Source organism: Borostomias antarcticus (genome assembly GCF_949987555.1).
Source record: "Borostomias antarcticus genome assembly, chromosome: 5".
Classification (NCBI taxonomy): domain Eukaryota; kingdom Metazoa; phylum Chordata; class Actinopteri; order Stomiiformes; family Stomiidae; genus Borostomias; species Borostomias antarcticus.
In genome coordinates this window covers 8,535,915-8,553,728 of record NC_140238.1, presented here as the reverse complement: position 1 = coordinate 8,553,728, position 17,814 = coordinate 8,535,915, and the positions used below count along the sequence as shown (strand labels likewise).

The 17,814-nt window shown below is 48.4% G+C and overlaps 1 protein-coding gene across 1 annotated transcript in view; it reads right to left on the bottom strand.

Moving 5' to 3' along the window:
* Positions 1-17,814, bottom strand: part of syne2b (spectrin repeat containing, nuclear envelope 2b) — a gene marked incomplete at both ends in the record, with an annotated part of 88,478 nt that overhangs the window by 12,847 nt on the left and 57,817 nt on the right. Inside the window, 25 exons of the mRNA XM_084438440.1 lie at positions 2,656-2,822; positions 4,567-4,725; positions 6,008-6,163; positions 6,896-7,021; positions 9,016-9,210; positions 9,593-9,824; positions 10,401-10,495; positions 10,576-10,723; positions 11,335-11,489; positions 11,652-11,765; positions 11,932-12,114; positions 12,523-12,727; positions 12,808-12,941; positions 13,049-13,219; positions 13,355-13,495; positions 13,855-14,010; positions 14,146-14,322; positions 14,429-14,581; positions 15,054-15,260; positions 15,359-15,497; positions 15,585-15,778; positions 16,388-16,519; positions 16,664-16,837; positions 16,997-17,197; positions 17,364-17,483. Coding sequence (XP_084294566.1) covers positions 2,656-2,822; positions 4,567-4,725; positions 6,008-6,163; positions 6,896-7,021; positions 9,016-9,210; positions 9,593-9,824; positions 10,401-10,495; positions 10,576-10,723; positions 11,335-11,489; positions 11,652-11,765; positions 11,932-12,114; positions 12,523-12,727; positions 12,808-12,941; positions 13,049-13,219; positions 13,355-13,495; positions 13,855-14,010; positions 14,146-14,322; positions 14,429-14,581; positions 15,054-15,260; positions 15,359-15,497; positions 15,585-15,778; positions 16,388-16,519; positions 16,664-16,837; positions 16,997-17,197; positions 17,364-17,483 — 4,034 coding nt within the window. The remainder of the gene's footprint in view (positions 1-2,655; positions 2,823-4,566; positions 4,726-6,007; positions 6,164-6,895; positions 7,022-9,015; positions 9,211-9,592; positions 9,825-10,400; positions 10,496-10,575; positions 10,724-11,334; positions 11,490-11,651; positions 11,766-11,931; positions 12,115-12,522; positions 12,728-12,807; positions 12,942-13,048; positions 13,220-13,354; positions 13,496-13,854; positions 14,011-14,145; positions 14,323-14,428; positions 14,582-15,053; positions 15,261-15,358; positions 15,498-15,584; positions 15,779-16,387; positions 16,520-16,663; positions 16,838-16,996; positions 17,198-17,363; positions 17,484-17,814) is intronic.

Below are 17,814 nucleotides of genomic sequence, written 5' to 3'. Positions count from 1 at the left end.
CCCGCCGGCCAACAAGTCAACTCTCCCTCAGAATCTCCTGTCACTGTCACCACACACACACCCGAGCCCGAGACACGGTCGCCCCTCGCATGGCTCGTGGGCTCTTGGCTATCACTTTGGGTTAGAGATCATCGAAACACGTGACACATGTCACCCCGTGCCTGTGCAGATGGACAGATGGGGAGTGTTCGGTTCCAAATCAACTTCCCATCGCTGCTCTGTAAATGATATGATGGAGGGTGATTGAAATTCTCTGAGTTACAAAGCAGTGGCAGATTAGTGATCACAGATGGTGTTGTTAATCCTCAAGAGTTGAGAGATCGAGTTCAGTTGCAACTGATGGCACTAATATGAAAAGGCTTTTCCTGCAGTGGCTAGTTCTTCCCTAAGTGAGGAGGGTGGGCAGGATAGTAGTGCATGATGGGATGACCAGGGCTGATGGGAAGTGGAGCTGACAGTACGTGCGCATGCTGGGCAGACAGGCAGGGGTCCGGACTGAGACCTCTCTCTCTCTCTCTCTCTCTCTCTCTCTCTCTCTCTTTCTCTCTCTCTCTCCTAGCTCTCTCTCTCCTAGCTCTTTCTTCTTTCTTTCTAGAATCTTTTCACAATACAATTGTATGATATTTCACAAAAATTTACAATAGTATTATATAGTAGTAATATCGGACTATATGGACATTGCCTTCGGTTGAACCCTTGACATGCTGCCATAAGAACATTCCCCTATACACGGGTGTGAAAGAGCAGACGTAGCAACATGTCAAATGGTTTCAACATCATGTTAAGTAGCTGGCGCGTGTCTGCCATGGACCAGACATTCCTCCCGTTGAGCGCTGCTCAATGGGGTTTTAACGTAGGCCTACATTTCACTACACAAAACAGTAGAGCTCCAGATCGAAATCCTGTCTGCCCAGAGTCTTCAAATCAGGTGCCAAGAGCAGACACTGTGATGTTTAGTCAGAGCTGCGAATCTACCGTTCTTGTAGGATTAACAACATGACACATAGATAAGGGGGTAAACCAGGGGTCTACTCTACACATTCCATTACAGTGGGCCAGACAGAGCAGCGCTAACGGGCAGCAGTGGCTCGTGCTGTGACACCAGCTGATTAGCAGGGTAAGACGTCCATGAGAGAGGGGCGTTTCCAAGTGAGGGTTCAGGCGTGTGTTAGAGGGGGAGGCAGACTGCCCTCTGTTGTGCGCTCCCCACCCCCCAACCCCCCACCACCTCTCCTGTCTGCGTCAGGCCCGTCATTGTTTCTGACAGAGGACAGACCCTAGCCCTATCTACCTGTCAATCAAACACGGACCCCCCCCCCCCCCCCCCCCGAAACCATATCCCAACCAAGACCACATGTCCCGCCTGGACAGGACCAGACTCCCTTGCTGCCTGTCACTCAGAGAGAGGTCCCTCCTACTTCACCTCGTCGCTCACGGAGAAACCAGAGAGGCTCCTCCCACCTGTCGGAGTGTTTGAGAGAGAGCAGGGCCAGCTGGGCAGCGTGTTAGAGAGGAAGAGAGAGAGAGAGAGAGAGAGAGAGAGAGAGAAAGAGAGAGAGAGAGAGAGAGAGAGAGAGAGAGAGAGGAGGGTCAGAAAGCCACCATATGGCCTATCTAAGTTGGTCATTCTCATGGAGGATAAGTCACCCCATCCTCCCCTCCACCCACAGTAACATCCATCTGGCCAAAGAAGGAAACGCTCCACCGGTCCGTAGCCCATTCAGCAACGCTACTCTCATTGAGAGGAAATGACGACAGGAACTGGGCTGTTAAATTCCCACTGCTGGAGTGCGAACCTCCACCACATGAACGTCCACATTCAAACAAAATATTTATCAACATTGAGAAGAAACTCAGCTAACCTGCCGCTGCCAGTGGGAAAAATAATAGCCAACAGCATCCACACTGGAGACCGCAGCACATGATTACAGGAGCTGTTGATTACAACATCAGCGGCCTGCTGATCAAAACAAGGCACAACCTCTGCAACCTTGTTTGTGTTGAGAGCCTATATTATGAGGAAACCACCCTGAAGATAGCTCCCTCTGATGAGATCAGTATCACCCACAAGAACGAACCGCTGACCACACAATAACTCATTCCATCACACTGACTTCCATGCAATTACAATATAACCTCTTCAGCAGTGTGCCTGACTCTATTCCAACACGGATTAGTTGGAATTGTTTCATGCATCGTCGTCATCATCATCAACATCATCATCGCTTCATGGTATACAGTAATCCATGAGAGGTATCTTGTGTACTGTATATGCAGTCTTCTTCAATCCCCCTTCTTCAAGCCCCTCTGTGTTGGAATGGGATTTGCCTTGGATTAATATCTCCATCCATATCCCTGGGACGGCTCTCAGAGCCTGACCCTGCCATAATCTCCAGGCCTGGAACACAGCAGCAGCAGCTGCAGCATCTCCACTCGGTCATCCCAGAGAAGCCATCTCTACCAGAGTAGAGCACTTTGACTATAGCCTCACACTGTGGCTATATTTAGCTAACGTGATCACCAGCACGGTTGCTAAGCAGCGGATGCATTGTTGAGCGATTCTGCTTCTTCAGATAACAGCACACATCTCGTAGACCAATCAGGCTTTCAGCTAAGGGTTAAAAACATCTTGTGGGTGTGGCGCTGCGGTCTTACCTGGCCTCGATGTGATCGAACAGGTGCTGCCAGCGGTCGTTGATGTCCTTCAGCTTGTCGTTGATCTCGGCTTCCTTGGTCTTGTTGCTGGCGGTCATCAGCTGCTCCCCCAGCTGCTTCAGGTGGGTCTTGTTCTCGCTGAAGAGGTTGATCTCCTCCATACAGTCCTGGGGGTCACAGACACAGAGAGAATACAGGGGAGAGTGAGTGATTGGTCTGATACCAAGCATAACGGTTCATGTTCAAAGTCAAAAGCTTTATGAACTCAGACTCAGGCCTTCATGATGAGTCTGATGTAAATGCCATCACAACCCCAACCCCCCACCTACACACACACACACACACCGTAACAAACAAAGGGGCCCCTGGCCCTCACAAAACAAGACCACGCGGCCCTGCCGAGATTTAAACAGCTGCCATGCCTTTCACAAGCATGGGGAATTCACAACACAGTGAAAACTCTCTCCCTCCCTCCCTCATGCTCTCCTCCTTCTTCAAGACCACAGGACAACAGCACCCACAACTCCCTAACAGAAAGTTCCAGCATGGGCTGGAGGCAGGAGAGAGAAACCATTGCCTCTGTTGAGGTTTTACGGTTGCTTTAATCTAATCTATAGGACAATTCAATCAAGACATGATTTCCACAGTGACATGACCAGGGCTGTGGGAGCATGTTATGTCATCAAATGGGATCATTTAACTGACTGTAATACCCAGTACGTCACATGACTTGACTTGATTGATTGACTTGATTTTTCTTTTTCTTCATTTTTATTTGATTTAAAGGTAGATCACAAATACACAGCTCTAACCAAAATAGTAAGTAAGTAGCCTTGAGAACCAATGGTTCTGGAGCCTAGTGGCCCAAAGGGCAGGAGTCTATCTCCTGATTCTGAAATAGAGCAACTCTATTCCAGACTTTTTAGGAATTGTTTTTAATTAACTGTTTATGATAAGTCTTTGACCAAAGTTATTATAGTTAACAAAAACTAACTAAAAAATGAAAACTAGCTGTGAAAACGTTTTAGTTAACTGAAATAAAAACAAAAACTAGGCTTTACAAAAAACAGTAACTAACTTAAACTGTATTGTTTGTTTACAAAACTAACAAAAATAAACTTAAATTATAGAGAAAGAGTTTAGTTTTTGTCTTTTTCATTTCATACATAAAATTAGTATTTTGGGTGGATATGTACGACGCGTGCAAATCACAATGGCAAATCCGGAGCACAACGTCAAGTTAAAAAAACACAACAGCAAAGTTAAAAAACACAACAGCAAGTCAGAAAACACAACTGCAAGTCGGAAACACAAATGCAAGCCAGAATACACAACAGCAAGAGAGAAAACACAATCGAAAATTGGAAACCACAAGAACTTCGCGGTTATGTTTTTTGAACTTGACATTGTGCTCTGGATTTGCCGTTGTGATTTGCACGCCACTGTTGCTCGGCCACCTTAGATATGAAATCTATCCTGCAATTTATTTTAGCTGTACCCCTGCGCAGAAGTAACCTGACGTGTGCCAGATGGTTTGTTTCAGCGGGGTGAAACAACGTGAACTCTCAAGATCAGGATGGTCTCATGAGGTAAGTGCAGAAGAAAAAAAAACTAAAACTAATACTGAAACTAATAAAAACTAAACTAAAACTAAGCATTTTCAAAAAATAAACAAAACTAGCAAACCCACTTTAAAAACTTATTAAAACTAAACTGAAATTGAAAACAAAAAGTTAAAACGATATAAAAATAAAAACGAATGAAAAAAGCTATTATAGCCTTGTATCTGACACACACATTGAGGACATGCTGGGCCTGGATTCCAGACTCCCTCTCTGCAGGTGATGGAGTCCTCATTAGGGCCCCCCTGGGGGTCCCTGCTTGCCAGTGGTCCACTTCACAGCCCCCTACCTTCTTCAGCTTCTCCACCATCTCCTCGATGCTGAGGTCGGCATTGTGAGCCACCTTGTTCTCCATCTGCGTCAGCCATTCGCACAGCTCCTTGTTCTTTTCGTTGAAGATGATCCAGGCGTTGAGACGGTCAGCTATTTCCTGTTTGCGCAGTGACACCTGAGGAACACAGAGCCGAAGAAGAAATACCGTGTTAAAATACATGATAAAAGATTAGATGAAAGATTGATGAGTCATATATGGCACAGGATGTTAATTCAGAGCTTGCAAATTATTGTTTTAGCAGTGACTTTGTGAAGTTTTATTGCATGACACAGCTAATTAAGTCCTACTACTCAGCGGCATGAGTGAGATGGTGTTGTGGCACGTCAGAAACAAGTTCACACTCTTTATGGCTCTCGTGTTAATGAATACTCCACGACTATGCCACCTCTCAGCCCATCATTCTCCACCCAAACAGGCAGCTGTAAACATGTTCAGACAAACCATAAACACAGGCATCTTCCCAACACCTGGATTTCAGCCCCCAAAATGGTCTTCAAATATGTTCAATTCTACTCTGTCCCCAACTTTAAAAACAAATAAACATTTTTTTTTTTACAAGAATGAATTAATTAGCCTTCATAAAGTGGTATGAGGGGCAGAAACTCAGACAGGCTCATGGTACGTGGCGTTGAGGTGTCAACAGCACCCTTCAGCTGAGTTTTACACCATGTTCCAATGGATCTGACTGTGGGATGAGTACATTCTACACATGGGACTGCTATTAACTTCAACTGCAACATCACCGACTGGCCCCCATACTGACAGTCAGGCCTGTAAACCCAGAGGGAAATATCGTCCGCTCGCACACTGACAGTGAAAGCTACTATGATCTCCATAGCAACCCGTTCCCTGACGACAGCCTAATTTCCAATACAAAAGGCCTGTTTCCAGAAGGCCCAAACTCATTTCTCCCATCACCATCTGCTAACACATTCCCACAATACCCCCCACCCCCACCATCCACACAGACCTGTTGGCGTCTGCACTTGCAACTACCCCCAAAACCCTCACACCCAAATCCACCAAACTGAGCTGACCAAACAGAAACACAAACAAAATATCTAAAACAAAGTAGACATTTCTGTTCCAAATAGCCTCGCTGGGTGTTTGACGCAACAAAAGACAAGCAGAGTCAGATGACAATCAGTTGCTCTTCCAAAACAAGCACTGATTCCATATAGGAATTGACTTTCAGCATTTTTCATGCCAACGGTCTCTCCTTCTGTCTTTTCTTTCCCCCACAGTTAGGGTGACTGAACCATCTAATTGCTGGAACTGCTGTCCATTCACACACACTTGCAAACAAAAACACACTAAAACAGGCACACAGGGAATTTGTTTTGTCTATCTGCTGCCTGCACACTAACCCATGCCTAGTCCTGATGAGAGGCCCTACCTTGAGGCAGAGCTCGTCCCACTGGCAGTGGAGGTGCTCCACCTGTTCCTGGAGGAGCAGGACGTCGTCGGCGATGATGTACTGGGACAGGTCCGTCTTCATGGCGGCCAGCTCGGTCAGGCTCTCGGCCCAGTCCTCCAGGGAGTCCTCGGCCTCCTGCATACCACAGAGCGGCACGGCAGCGACTGTCAGTCCCCCTCCTCTCACGCCGGTCCTCTCCACCCTTCCCTGCTGCCCTTTCTCTATCTGCCCTGCCCCTCTCGCTCTCATCCTCTCTCTTCCTTTCTCTCGCTCTCTCTATCTTTCTCCGCCCCGAGAGAGGATTAAAAGGCCTCAGCAGGCTGGCCGGGACAGGGGGAGGGGTTGAGGGGAGGAGGGGTAAGGGGATAGGGGGAGGGGTCGAGGGGAGGAGGGGTAAGGGAATAGGGGGAGGGGTCAAGGGGAGGAGGGGTGAGGGGATGGGGGAGGGCAGGAGAAAAAGGGAGGGGAGGGGATGAAACCATGATGGGGTAGAGGGGATGAGTTGAAAAGTCAATCCTGTTACTAACTTGACTATGTGCTAACCAATGATTGATACAGTTTCAGATTACTAGCGGACGACTTCCTTGTTTGTCTAGTTACCATTATATCCACACAAATATCGATTGACGTCACTCCACTAACAAGATCAGTAAGACAATGAACACAAGGACACTATAATGAAAGACTGCAATCAAAAGATAAGCTCTATTGTTCTTTAGTCACGTTCTGCATTGACTTTGACATCCTGTATAGCTGGTTTGCCTGGCCTGAATATCTATTACAGATGAGTGAAGTCCATGAAAGCTATTCCAAATACAATGCCCTCACGGGAGAAATTATGAGTTGAGTGGAGAGTTGCTCTTTTACCTTGGTGAGTTGCTCGGTGGCGGGCAGCTCGTCCACACGCTCCGGTATCGCTTGGTTGAGCCTGGTCTTCATACTCTTCAGCTGTTGACTGCTACCAACCAGTCCGGCCTCACAGCGCTCCCAGTTCTGAGAAGCACAACGCAAGCATAACATACATCAAATAGGAGCACATGCCGTTATAAGCTTTACCATAGCATCCACAATTCTCAGGAGCTTAGACTCATTAGTTGGATGTTTACCGTCGCAGGCATTTCTTTGGACTACAGTTACATCCAGTGTCAAAGGGAGCTCCAGCCAAGCAAATGACCAAGCACAACACTTCGAAAAGTTTGACTGAGATAAAAGTGTCTCCATTGGCCAGGAGGATAAACAGATTAAACAGAGAACCAGAGCAGCTATATAATGTAATCAATTACTTCCAGGTAACACCTCCTCTTAGGGGAACAGAAGGGGGGGACAGAAGGAGACTCCAGCTGTGTCAGACACCTGGAGTGGAGACTCCGGAGTCCATTCATAGCCTGGCTTCCCCATAGGCTGGTGGGACATAAACTCAGCCCTTGCATCAGCTTTGTGTCTCAATGCGTACAGTATGTGTTGCTAATGCCAGGGGAACAGCAGGGACGCAGGGGCAAAACAAGAAGAAGGGAGGAGAGGAGAGGTGAGATAAGTCCACCTCAGTGCCCCTGACAGCGCCAGCCCAGAAGAGCTGAGCTCTAATACCTACCAGACTTACACTAAGCTGCCTGCCTCCCTGTCTGCCCTCCCTGTCCCTCCCTTGCCCCCTCGATATTTGCTCCTTCCACAGCGTCCCTTTAATTCAGTGCATGCAGATGCCTTTAATCACATTACAGCCTGGCAGAGACTTCATTAACACACAGTGGTGTCTCTCTTCCTAGACATGGATGCCAGGCAATTCAATTTAGGGTGAACGGCAGCTGCGGTGGGATTCAAACCCTCACGTGGTTCTGGCTCTGTCACATGACTAAACACAGATGCCGAAACGAGGGAGAACCACGCAAACGTACTCCCGTTGAATCCCAGCCTCCATCCTGGAGATCTAAGTTCATGAAGCCTCTCAGTTCTAAGTTCGCTGCCATCAGCAGAAATGCTGGCAGCTAAGAACCACTAGTTTAGCACTCAGAGGCTCTGGTGACAAGAGAGACGTCATTCTTTGAATGATTCACCAGGTGAATGGCAAAGCCGTGCCCTTCCACTGTGACTCAAATGGACCAGTAATTCACTCAGTGAACTCTGAGCTCAAAAGCCAGATCACAGGGAGATTAGGGTAGCATGAGCACGCTGGGATGAGATGGGAGTTTTAGTGAAGAAAAGGGGGGGATGTGGGTCAGTGGGTATAGTGGCGTATTTCAGACCCAAACCAACTGGCCTCATCACTCTACAGCTGGACGGTCGGCCAAAGAGCAGGACGCTCTGAGCTACAGTAACAGTGTCCGGCTGCTTCAGACCGGTGTGGAGGGGTAGAAGAAAAACAACTACAGCAGGGAACAGAGGAAGCAATAGTCATTAAAAAAGATCTGAAATGCTGCACCTTCTTCAGTATAGCAGAGGCGATAATAACCTGGAAAGGCTACTACTCATTAGCCTCTCACAGGAGAATAAAGAAGAGAACCGGCACTCAAGATAGACAGTATAGTCTTTACAGTTTTAATGGGAAAACGGACGCGTTTCAGCATGCTGATGATGGCTTAAGGCCGAATCAATTTGCCCATTAAAACTTTGAAGACTATACTGTCTGTTTCGTGGTTCTCTTCTTTATTCACTGTATTCTCTACCAGGCACCCGTGGCTATTCATTGAAACCAGGAGTTGTGCGCACGCTTCTCACGCTTCACTGTATCTCTCACAGGAGACCCAGAAAACACCAAGCACTACTCTCGTTCCATTAGAAAGCACTGTACCTTTGACAGAACATACCTTATCTTGTTTATCGATTTGAGTTCACCTCAACTCTGACCTAGCCTATTACTGATTTAAGGCTACTGATTACACCCAAGAGTAGGCTTCAGTCTAGAAGGTCAGACCACTACATCCACAAATAACAATCTTTCAATAGGTCAACTGACTGGGAAGTACTGTGTGAAGGACGAGTAACGCTCCCACCTGAACGATGGCGTCGGTGAGGTCCTTCCTCTTTCCCAGCAGGCCCTCCAGGTTCTCCCAGTCCTCCTGCAGGGTGGCCAGCTCCGTCTGCAGCTGGGCCTGGGTCTGCTCGTCCCCCAAGGAGAAGAGCTGGCGGCCCAGCTCCAGGGTGTGGATGTAGGTGCACTGGTACCGCTGGAACAGCAGCTCCGTGTGCTACGCAGGAGACAAGGGAGGAAGGACCAAGTGAGTATGGATGGAATCCGTCACCAGTTGATTTGGCCTATATTGTATTACATATCACGTCGTATTGCACTGTTTAAATACTATTGTGTTGTTTTAACTGCAATGTTTTATTACTATTGTATGTGTTTTATTCATATTTATCCCATTATCTTGTGTTACTCTGTTGCTGCTACAAGGTTGAGGAGGCAAAACCTAAGACCTTTTTCTCCCCTGTACCTGTACAATGGATGTAACAATAATGGAATCTGAATCAGAATCTGAATCAGATTTGTCCTGATTTTAAAGGTATGTCTTTACAATCATCACCCAGTCAGTTTTCGGTTTCCTGTATTAACACCCCTCCAGCTCTAACCTTGAGGTCCTGCAGGTGGCGCCGGAGGTGCAGCAGGCCGCAGTGGGCGGGGCCCATGGGCGGCAGGAGGGCCTGGGCGTCGGCCAGGAACCTCTGCAGCTTCTTCAGGCCGCGGCCGTACAGGTGCCACTGTTTGAGCAGCACCTCCACCAGGGCGCGCCGCTGAGCCGCCCGCCGCACCGCCCCCTGCCAGTGCTCCCTCAGCTGGGCCAGCTTCAGGATGAAGTCACTCCTGGGGGCGAGGGGTGGGGGGGCACACAGGTGAATCAACCAGACATCTTACATAATAATAAGCTACTCTCTGTCGGCCCGTCCGTCCATCGGCCTGTCTGACTCTCTGTCGGCCATATTTGGCACGGGTATCCTCTGGGGTCCCGGGGAGATTTTATTAATTTACCTTTTGGCTAATTTTAACATAAAGTACCGATCTGAGCCGCCAACCAATAGAAATGCTGCTCCGAATAGAACCCCACCCCCAGCGTTCCAGCTGCCTACAATGGACTAAATTGGCCAATTATTGATTACTCCAACGGGTATCAGAACTAGTTAGAGTGATGAAGTCACTCCTGGGAAGGACACACCGGTGGAGTTTAAACCAAACATTAGAGTGACTACAGGATATGAGAATAGGCTTAGCAACAATGAAAAGCTAACAAACCATTCAAAGGGGATGATCAAAGGCTATTGCAGTAGTGACCATTAATAGTGACCATTAACCAATGGTAGCGCTTACTGAAGGCTTTACTGACGATGAAAGCGTATGCTAAAGGACCACAATGAGGTTGCAGGGCAGTGACCCGGTCCTCACCTGTCCTCCACCTCCCCTCTCTGCAGCAGGTGTAACGCCTCGTTGATGACTGAGTGCAGGATCTGGTGGCCGATGGACAGCTCCGCCTGGAACCTCTGGAAACCGTTGGTGTGGGGTCAGTATTGTTGTGTGTGTGAATGTGTGTGTGTTGTGTGTGTAGATGTGTGTGTGTCACCTGGTGTATGCATAGCTGCTCTCTCAGGCCGCTGTAGGTGCTCGCCAGGTCTACTGCCAGACTGTCCTCCATGCTCTGAAGGAAGGCCATCCAACTCTCACACTTCTGCTCGAAAGTCTGCTGCCTCAGCTCCTCCGTCTGCAACTCACTGATGCGCACACACACACACACACACAGAAACACACACACACACACACACACACAGAAACAGACAGGCACACACACACACACACACACACACACAGAAACACACACGTACACACACGCACACACACAGAAACACACACACACACACAGAAATACACACACACATTGAAACACACACGTACACGCATGCACACACACACACACACACACACAACCACACACACACAAAAAAAAACACACACACAGAGAAACACACGTACACGCACGCACACACACACAGAAACACACACACACAGAAACACACACTCACAGAAACACATACGTACACGCACACACACACACACACACACACACACACACAGGAACACACACTCACAGAAACACATACAGTACGTACACGCACACACACACACACACACACACATATTTTAACAATTTATTTATGTCCATATAGAGAATAATTACATACAGGGACACAAATACTAAAGGTGCAATCAGTAAACATGATGGACCAATGACACACACACACACACACACACACACATACACAAACACACATTCACATTTCCACTCTGACACTGAAACACCCCTGGTTGTTCATTGCTGACGTACCTGCAGGCCTCCAGGGCGCGGGTGGAGGTCTGGGCCCAGCTCCTACTGAGGGTCTGCAGCCGGCGAGAGGCAACGTCGCTCAAGGTCACCCTGCAGCCCAGATCATTCAGCTCGTCCAGGTCGGGAGACAGGCCACTCAGCTCCAACAGGCCAGGCTGGGAGACACAGGATTAGAAGATAAGATAAAATAAGACTTTATTAATCCCCGGGGGGGGCGGGGGGGGGGAATCCGGGACTATAATTCAGGATTATATGCCATTCATGACAATAACACTCACTGTACACGCTATACAGTATATTATGATATAAAGACTCACCCTGGACGTGTCCCTGTGTGGTGGTGCATGTCCCAGTCTCTCCTCCCAGTCCCGCAGGTGTCCCTCCAGTGACTCCAGAAGGCTGTCAAACTCCCGAAGCTGCTCAAGCTCCTCCTACACGCAAACCGCAAACATATGTTACGAACTGATCCCTATACCAAGGTCAAAAACAGGAGTGAGCAAACACATTAAAGCTACTGTAATGTAATAGTAAATGTATTTTTTCCTGATTGGAAAAACAAACAAACAAACATGACAGAATAAATAAGATACACAGTACCTGCAGGTGACCCAGTTTCCCACTCAGAGTCTGGGTCAACTGTAAGACGCCACGGGTCAGCAGACGGCTCTCTGATTGGATGAAGATCGCAGCCGAGGGCTCCACGTGTCCAGTGAGGTCCTTAGAGGCCTCTAGCACCCCCTCCAGGTCGTTCTGTAGACTCTCTGCACTCTCCTGCAGACTCTAGAACAGGGTGCGATAGTATAGAGAAGATATGAACTCGAGTATCTGGAAGACCTGACTCAGACAGATGGATTTATGAGATCATGTTTACTTGATTGATGGTGCACAAATCATCATCATCATCATCATCATCATCATCATCAGCATCATCATCATCAGCATCATCATCATATTTAAGTTGACTGAGTCCACAAATCATCATCATCATTCTGATCATCATCATCATCATCATCATCATCATCACCACCATCATCAACAAGAACACCTCTACCATCATCATCATCATCATCATCATCATCATCCTCACCATCATCATCATCATCATCCTCATCCTCACCCTCACCCTCACCATCATCATCAAATCACCTACAGAAACCGTGGCTTCAACCTTAGTGGACTCTGACTCACGTGGAGGGTGTGTATGCGAATGGCGTGCCGCTCCACGGTGTTGTCCTGGCCAGGCGGTCCACTCAGCAGGGCGGTCGTCTCGTCCCGCAGTGTCTGGAGGCGCTGGGAGAAGGGCTCAGAGAAGCTGCTGTAGACCCTCCACACCTCCAGCGCTGACCGGCTCTTCAGCAGCCGGCTCTCCACGTCACGCTTCACCTGCGCCCACCTAGGAAGATAAAAGAAAGATATTAGTATGAGCGTGTGTGTTTTGTGTATGTTTGTGTGTGTGTCGCCAGCCCCACCAACCTTGCTTTCTGTGTGTTCAGCTGCTCCGTCAGGAGGACGGCGGCGGTAGTGCTGATCATGTCTCTGAGGGCGGCTAGAGTTTGGCTCAGACGGTCCCACTCCTGGTCCCACTCCTGAGTCTCTTCATGAAGGAGCTAGATACAGGATCACACACATAACAGTGAGTGAACTCACCAAAGGATGATACATATTGTATGAACTGTACTGTACAACGTCAGCAGGGATGGTGGTTTGTCACTACCTGCAGCCTGTCGTGGAGGTCTTGGTGGGCCTGGAGAGAGAGCTGAGGGCTGCGGTAGTACTCCATGGTCTGCTGGGTCTTCAGCGTTTTCAGCTCCGCATCCCTCAGTCCATTTTGTAGACTGGCCCATGGCTCCACTAACCGCTTCAGCCTCAACCTCAGCTCCTTGTTCTGGATGAGAACCAGCCCCCCCATTTAAACATCGTGAACAGACTGATTTTCATCTCTCCCCATAGGGCACTATTGGTCAGACCTTGATAGTGTATTTCTAAGGGAAACTCTGCCACTGCCATGTTCCTACTTTACCTGTTGAGTGAGGGCAGCACAGGCCTCGATGACCGCACTAATCTGTGAGATAAAGTTGCAGCTGCTCTCGTCAGCTCCTAGGTGTTTGTCTCTCAACTCCTGAAGAGCTGTAGAATTCAACCTGATCTTGTCCTCAAGAGCCTGAAAGCCAACAGTCAAAAAACCAACAGTGTGCAGTACCATCTGACTCCATTCCACTTTAAATAACAACACTTCTGTAGTTGGATCCAAATACTTCCAATATGACCATAGAATGGTAGAAGGATCCTATTATGATGTTTCTCAAAGTATTTTTCATTCTTTTAAACCCAATTTTCTACATATTTGGCTACTGTAGTGCTTCCTCCCCAAAAATGAGTCAGACTTTGTTATTTCTGACAGACTTTGTCGTTTCTAAATGAATACAGCGCCTTCTCCATGCTGTCATATTCTGGGACAAAGGCCGCCAAATTGATTTGACCCACGGGTGTTGTAAATGAGGTGTTCGTATCTCCGCTCACCTCACAGGTGTTCATGGCTCTCGCCACCTCGGAGAGACTGGCGGGCGTCAGGGCCGAGGACATCCACTCTCTCTGAGAGGTCACCCAGCTGGTCATCTGCTGCAGCCTGGCCTCCCTCTCTGCCCTGGTCCTCATCTGCAGCTCCACAGTCTGGACCTGCTCACCAGACAAGGCAAGGTCACGAAGAGCTCTCCAAAAAGAGGCTGACATATAAAAGTGTGACAATAACCTATTTTGTTTATACTAGATGATTAGCACAATATGTGATGATGTGATTCATAGAGGTGTGACCTGGGAGTTGAGGGATCCTCGTAAACGGAGCCATCGCAGGTTCAGGTGTCCCAGCTCCTCGGAAAAGTGTGTGTGTTCGTGCCGTCCTCTCCGGCCCTCCACACTGCCCGTCTGTAACCCGGACCGGTTGACATAGTCAACTCCTAGCTGACGCTGACCCATCTCTGTCTGACACTCCTAGGCGAGAGTGGAAGAAAGGGAGGGAGAGAGAGCACTTTCATCCTGGTTCAAATGGAACACTCGTGTGGAAGATTAATGATGAGGAGAATCTGAGGGCTAGTACCTTGCAGCTCTGTAGAAGCCTGGTCAGGTCAGGGTTGACGGAGGTACTCTTGAGGAGGCTGTCACTCTGCTCCTCCAGCCTGGCCTCAGCCCCACCAACCCAGGACAGCAGCTCTGCCACGGCCCCCTGCGGAGCCAGCCTCTCAATCAGTCCCTGGGAGGGAGGGAGGAAGGGAGGGAGGGAGAGGGAGGAGAGTGAATCTGGCAAATGGATGAATAGGAGTAATAAGTTCACACCTATAAGGAAGTGAAGGATGCTCAAGCTGCCTTTGTATTCCACAGCTAGGGGGTTTAACACTGGTAATTGGTGTCTTGTGTGTGTGTGTGTGTGTGTGTGTGTGTGTGTGTGTGTGTGTGTGTGTGTGTGTGTGTGTGTGTGTGTGTGTGTGTGTGTATTTGGGCGTGCATGTGTGTTGCCGTGCATGTGTGTGGGTGTGCATGTGTGTGTGTGTGCATGTGTGTGTGTGTGTGTGTGTGTTTGTCTGTGACTGTGATGGTTTGTTTGGACTGTGTGGGAGATTTTAATGATTTTTAGACAGGTAGCGCACACATACAGGATGCGTACAGTATATTAACATGTGTTTGATATTGTACAGTTCTGATGTTGCTGTTCACGACCCACCCACCTGGTATAGTGTGTGCTGGACTACAGGGACATCGGACATGATGGCCGCCCAGTCCTTCTCTGTCTGTCTGAGCTGGGCCTGAACTGAGCAGGGCTTGGCCTGGGTCGCAGGGGCACGCTCCGCCTCTCTCAAAAGCAGTATCTGTGTACCAGCAGTCATCACTGACCCCTTCAGCCCTGACATGGCTTCCAGCTCTTTAGTAAAGTCCTGAAACATTACAACAAATAGAGCATTAAGGTAAGAATGTTAAAAGACTCTAGAGTCATATTTCATAATGTCATAGACGCTGAGTGAGTAGAAGATACCATGAATTGTTGGTAGTGGAGGTGTTGCTGCTCTGGTTCTCGCTCCTGATTGGCTGTGGAAGGGTGCTGGCTCCACCTACTCAAGACGTCCCTTGCTCCAACCATCCACTCACTCAGTGCCACCGAGTCACGGGAAAACCTGCAAAAAATATAAAGAACTCTTTACTACTCTGACAGCATTGTGTAATTTATGCGTTTCATACAGCCAGCAAGTATTGTCCCTCACCTGCTCCATAGCCTCCTGTTCTTGTCTATGCTGGAACGGTCGTGCTCCACCCTCCTGTGGAGGGCGCTCCAGCGCGCCTCCAGCGCACGCGAAGACACCGCCACTCCTCGACAGCCGGCCTGCTGCAGCGTCCGGCCTTGCTCCTGTAGATGGTCAAACCGGACCCTGCTCTCCTCCAGAACCCCTGTTATTTTCTACAAGGAGAAAAAAAAAGCTTCTCCATCAGTCCCTTCAAACGCACACACACACACACATACACACACACACAGCCCATCAGCACACACATACATCCAAACCGAAATCCCATCTGTCACACACTCCCAAACCACCACCACCATCACCACGGAATCCCATCTCTCACACCCTCCCAAACCAAACCCACACCCTTCCGGGCCCGGCTGTGAATGAAGAAAACACTCGTCTCTCGGAGAGAACATCTCAAGGATCTGCGGATGTGGTGGAGCACTCAGTCCATTAAGATGAGAGAGAGAAGGTTCAAGGAGTGGAGGTGGGGGATGAACAACAATGTCCTCTGCCTGTGTATGTAGCAACGAATGCCCAGAGCATCCATTAATGCCTCACCTTCATCATCAAGTACAGAGCCAAAAATGCAGCATGGAGAATGCCAAATAGGGACCAAAAAGCAGCAAATGCAAAGATATGCCCATCACCAGGCCCATCAGTCCAGTACTGTGCGGATTTATCATCATTTATTTATGGTTTCTTACTTCTCTACATCTTTACTTCTGCTTAGAAAAAAAAAAAAGAAAAAAAAGTGGAACATACCCGGTAGACAGAAATACCTTGTAAACAGAAAGTTTCTTGCATATCTGTTCTTCAGAGTCTTTCTCCAGATGCACCTTGGGACATGCAGTCTCCATGTCACTGAGTGAGGTGTCTAGCCAGGTGCTGTCCTCCTCCCACTGTGTCCACATCTAGGACCAAACACAAAACAATACTTCAACGCTTCAGCATCACATTTTAGCATGACTTCCCGTTAAAAAACCTAGATACAACAAAACATGAACTCATGCAACACTGATGGGTACTTTAATTAGTTGCTCTGGTGGAAGGCTTACCTGAAGTGTTGCCTGAATCCTGGTGCCTCTCTCCAGAGCCTGCTCCTGCAGACCAGTCACCTCCTCCTGGAGCTCCGTCAGTTCCCCTACCCACCTCTGGGGGGCGCTGTCAGGGAGCCGTCTGGAGATGTACTGCAGGGTCCCCAGACGGGTCCCCAGGAACTGGAAGAACTTCTGCCAACCACAGATAGATCCCGGGAACATATGTAGACATAATGAACACTAGTAACTACTATCAACGATGTAGTACTCCATGGTCAAAATGACTGCTTGTTTTCATATTAAAATGTGAAATGTAGTGGTTAGATAATGTGTAGTGTCTTGATTGCTGACCGTGTGAGCGTTGAGGGAGCCCTGTAGCTGAGCTGTAGACTGGAGCTCCAGGCCGGGCTGGTGCAAGAGCCGTTCTGTGCCCAGAGTAACCAGCTCTCTCAGGCTGTGGAGCAGCCTCTCATATTGCTGCTGGAGCTCCACGCTGCCCCTCAGCTCCTCACATCGTGTCCCAACACTACCCAACACAGTCTCCAGCACGACCTGGAAAAACAAGGGTAGTTCAGCGTTGGTCATGGGTGCTGCATGATTTCTCCTTTAGAAAGTGTTGATTGCACAGATACCACAAGCACAGAGAACAATTCATTATTTGGGTGATGATAAACATTGGAGCTACAGTTACAGACGGAGGCTGTGTAGCATACAGTACCTCCAGTTTGGTGGTCTCCTCTATGAAAGCGCTGGGCAGGCCCTGTCTGTGGGTGTCCTCCAGCAGAGACGAGGCCTGGCTGGTCTGTCTCTGCAGCTCCTCCTGGACCGCAGTCACAGCCTGCCAATGGACGGACGGACACATATATCCTGGATGAGCCATATGTTTCTTAATCATACAGATCAATATGATCAATATGATTTATTTATTGCGTAGTCTGAGGACAGATCATTTAGATTAAATATGATGTGGTGATTAGCACAGATTAGAAGGATTTGCTGTACAGTTAGGGCATTTTAGAAGGTTTTCTAATCATCTGTGAAAATGCTTTCCAATAGCTTACCAATAGATTTCTTCACCAATGAGTTAATTTAAGTGTCTACTAACGCTTCTCAATTTATTCCAACCCAAATGCACTGGGAACATTTTGAGGGGCCAATCAAAGTTGGGG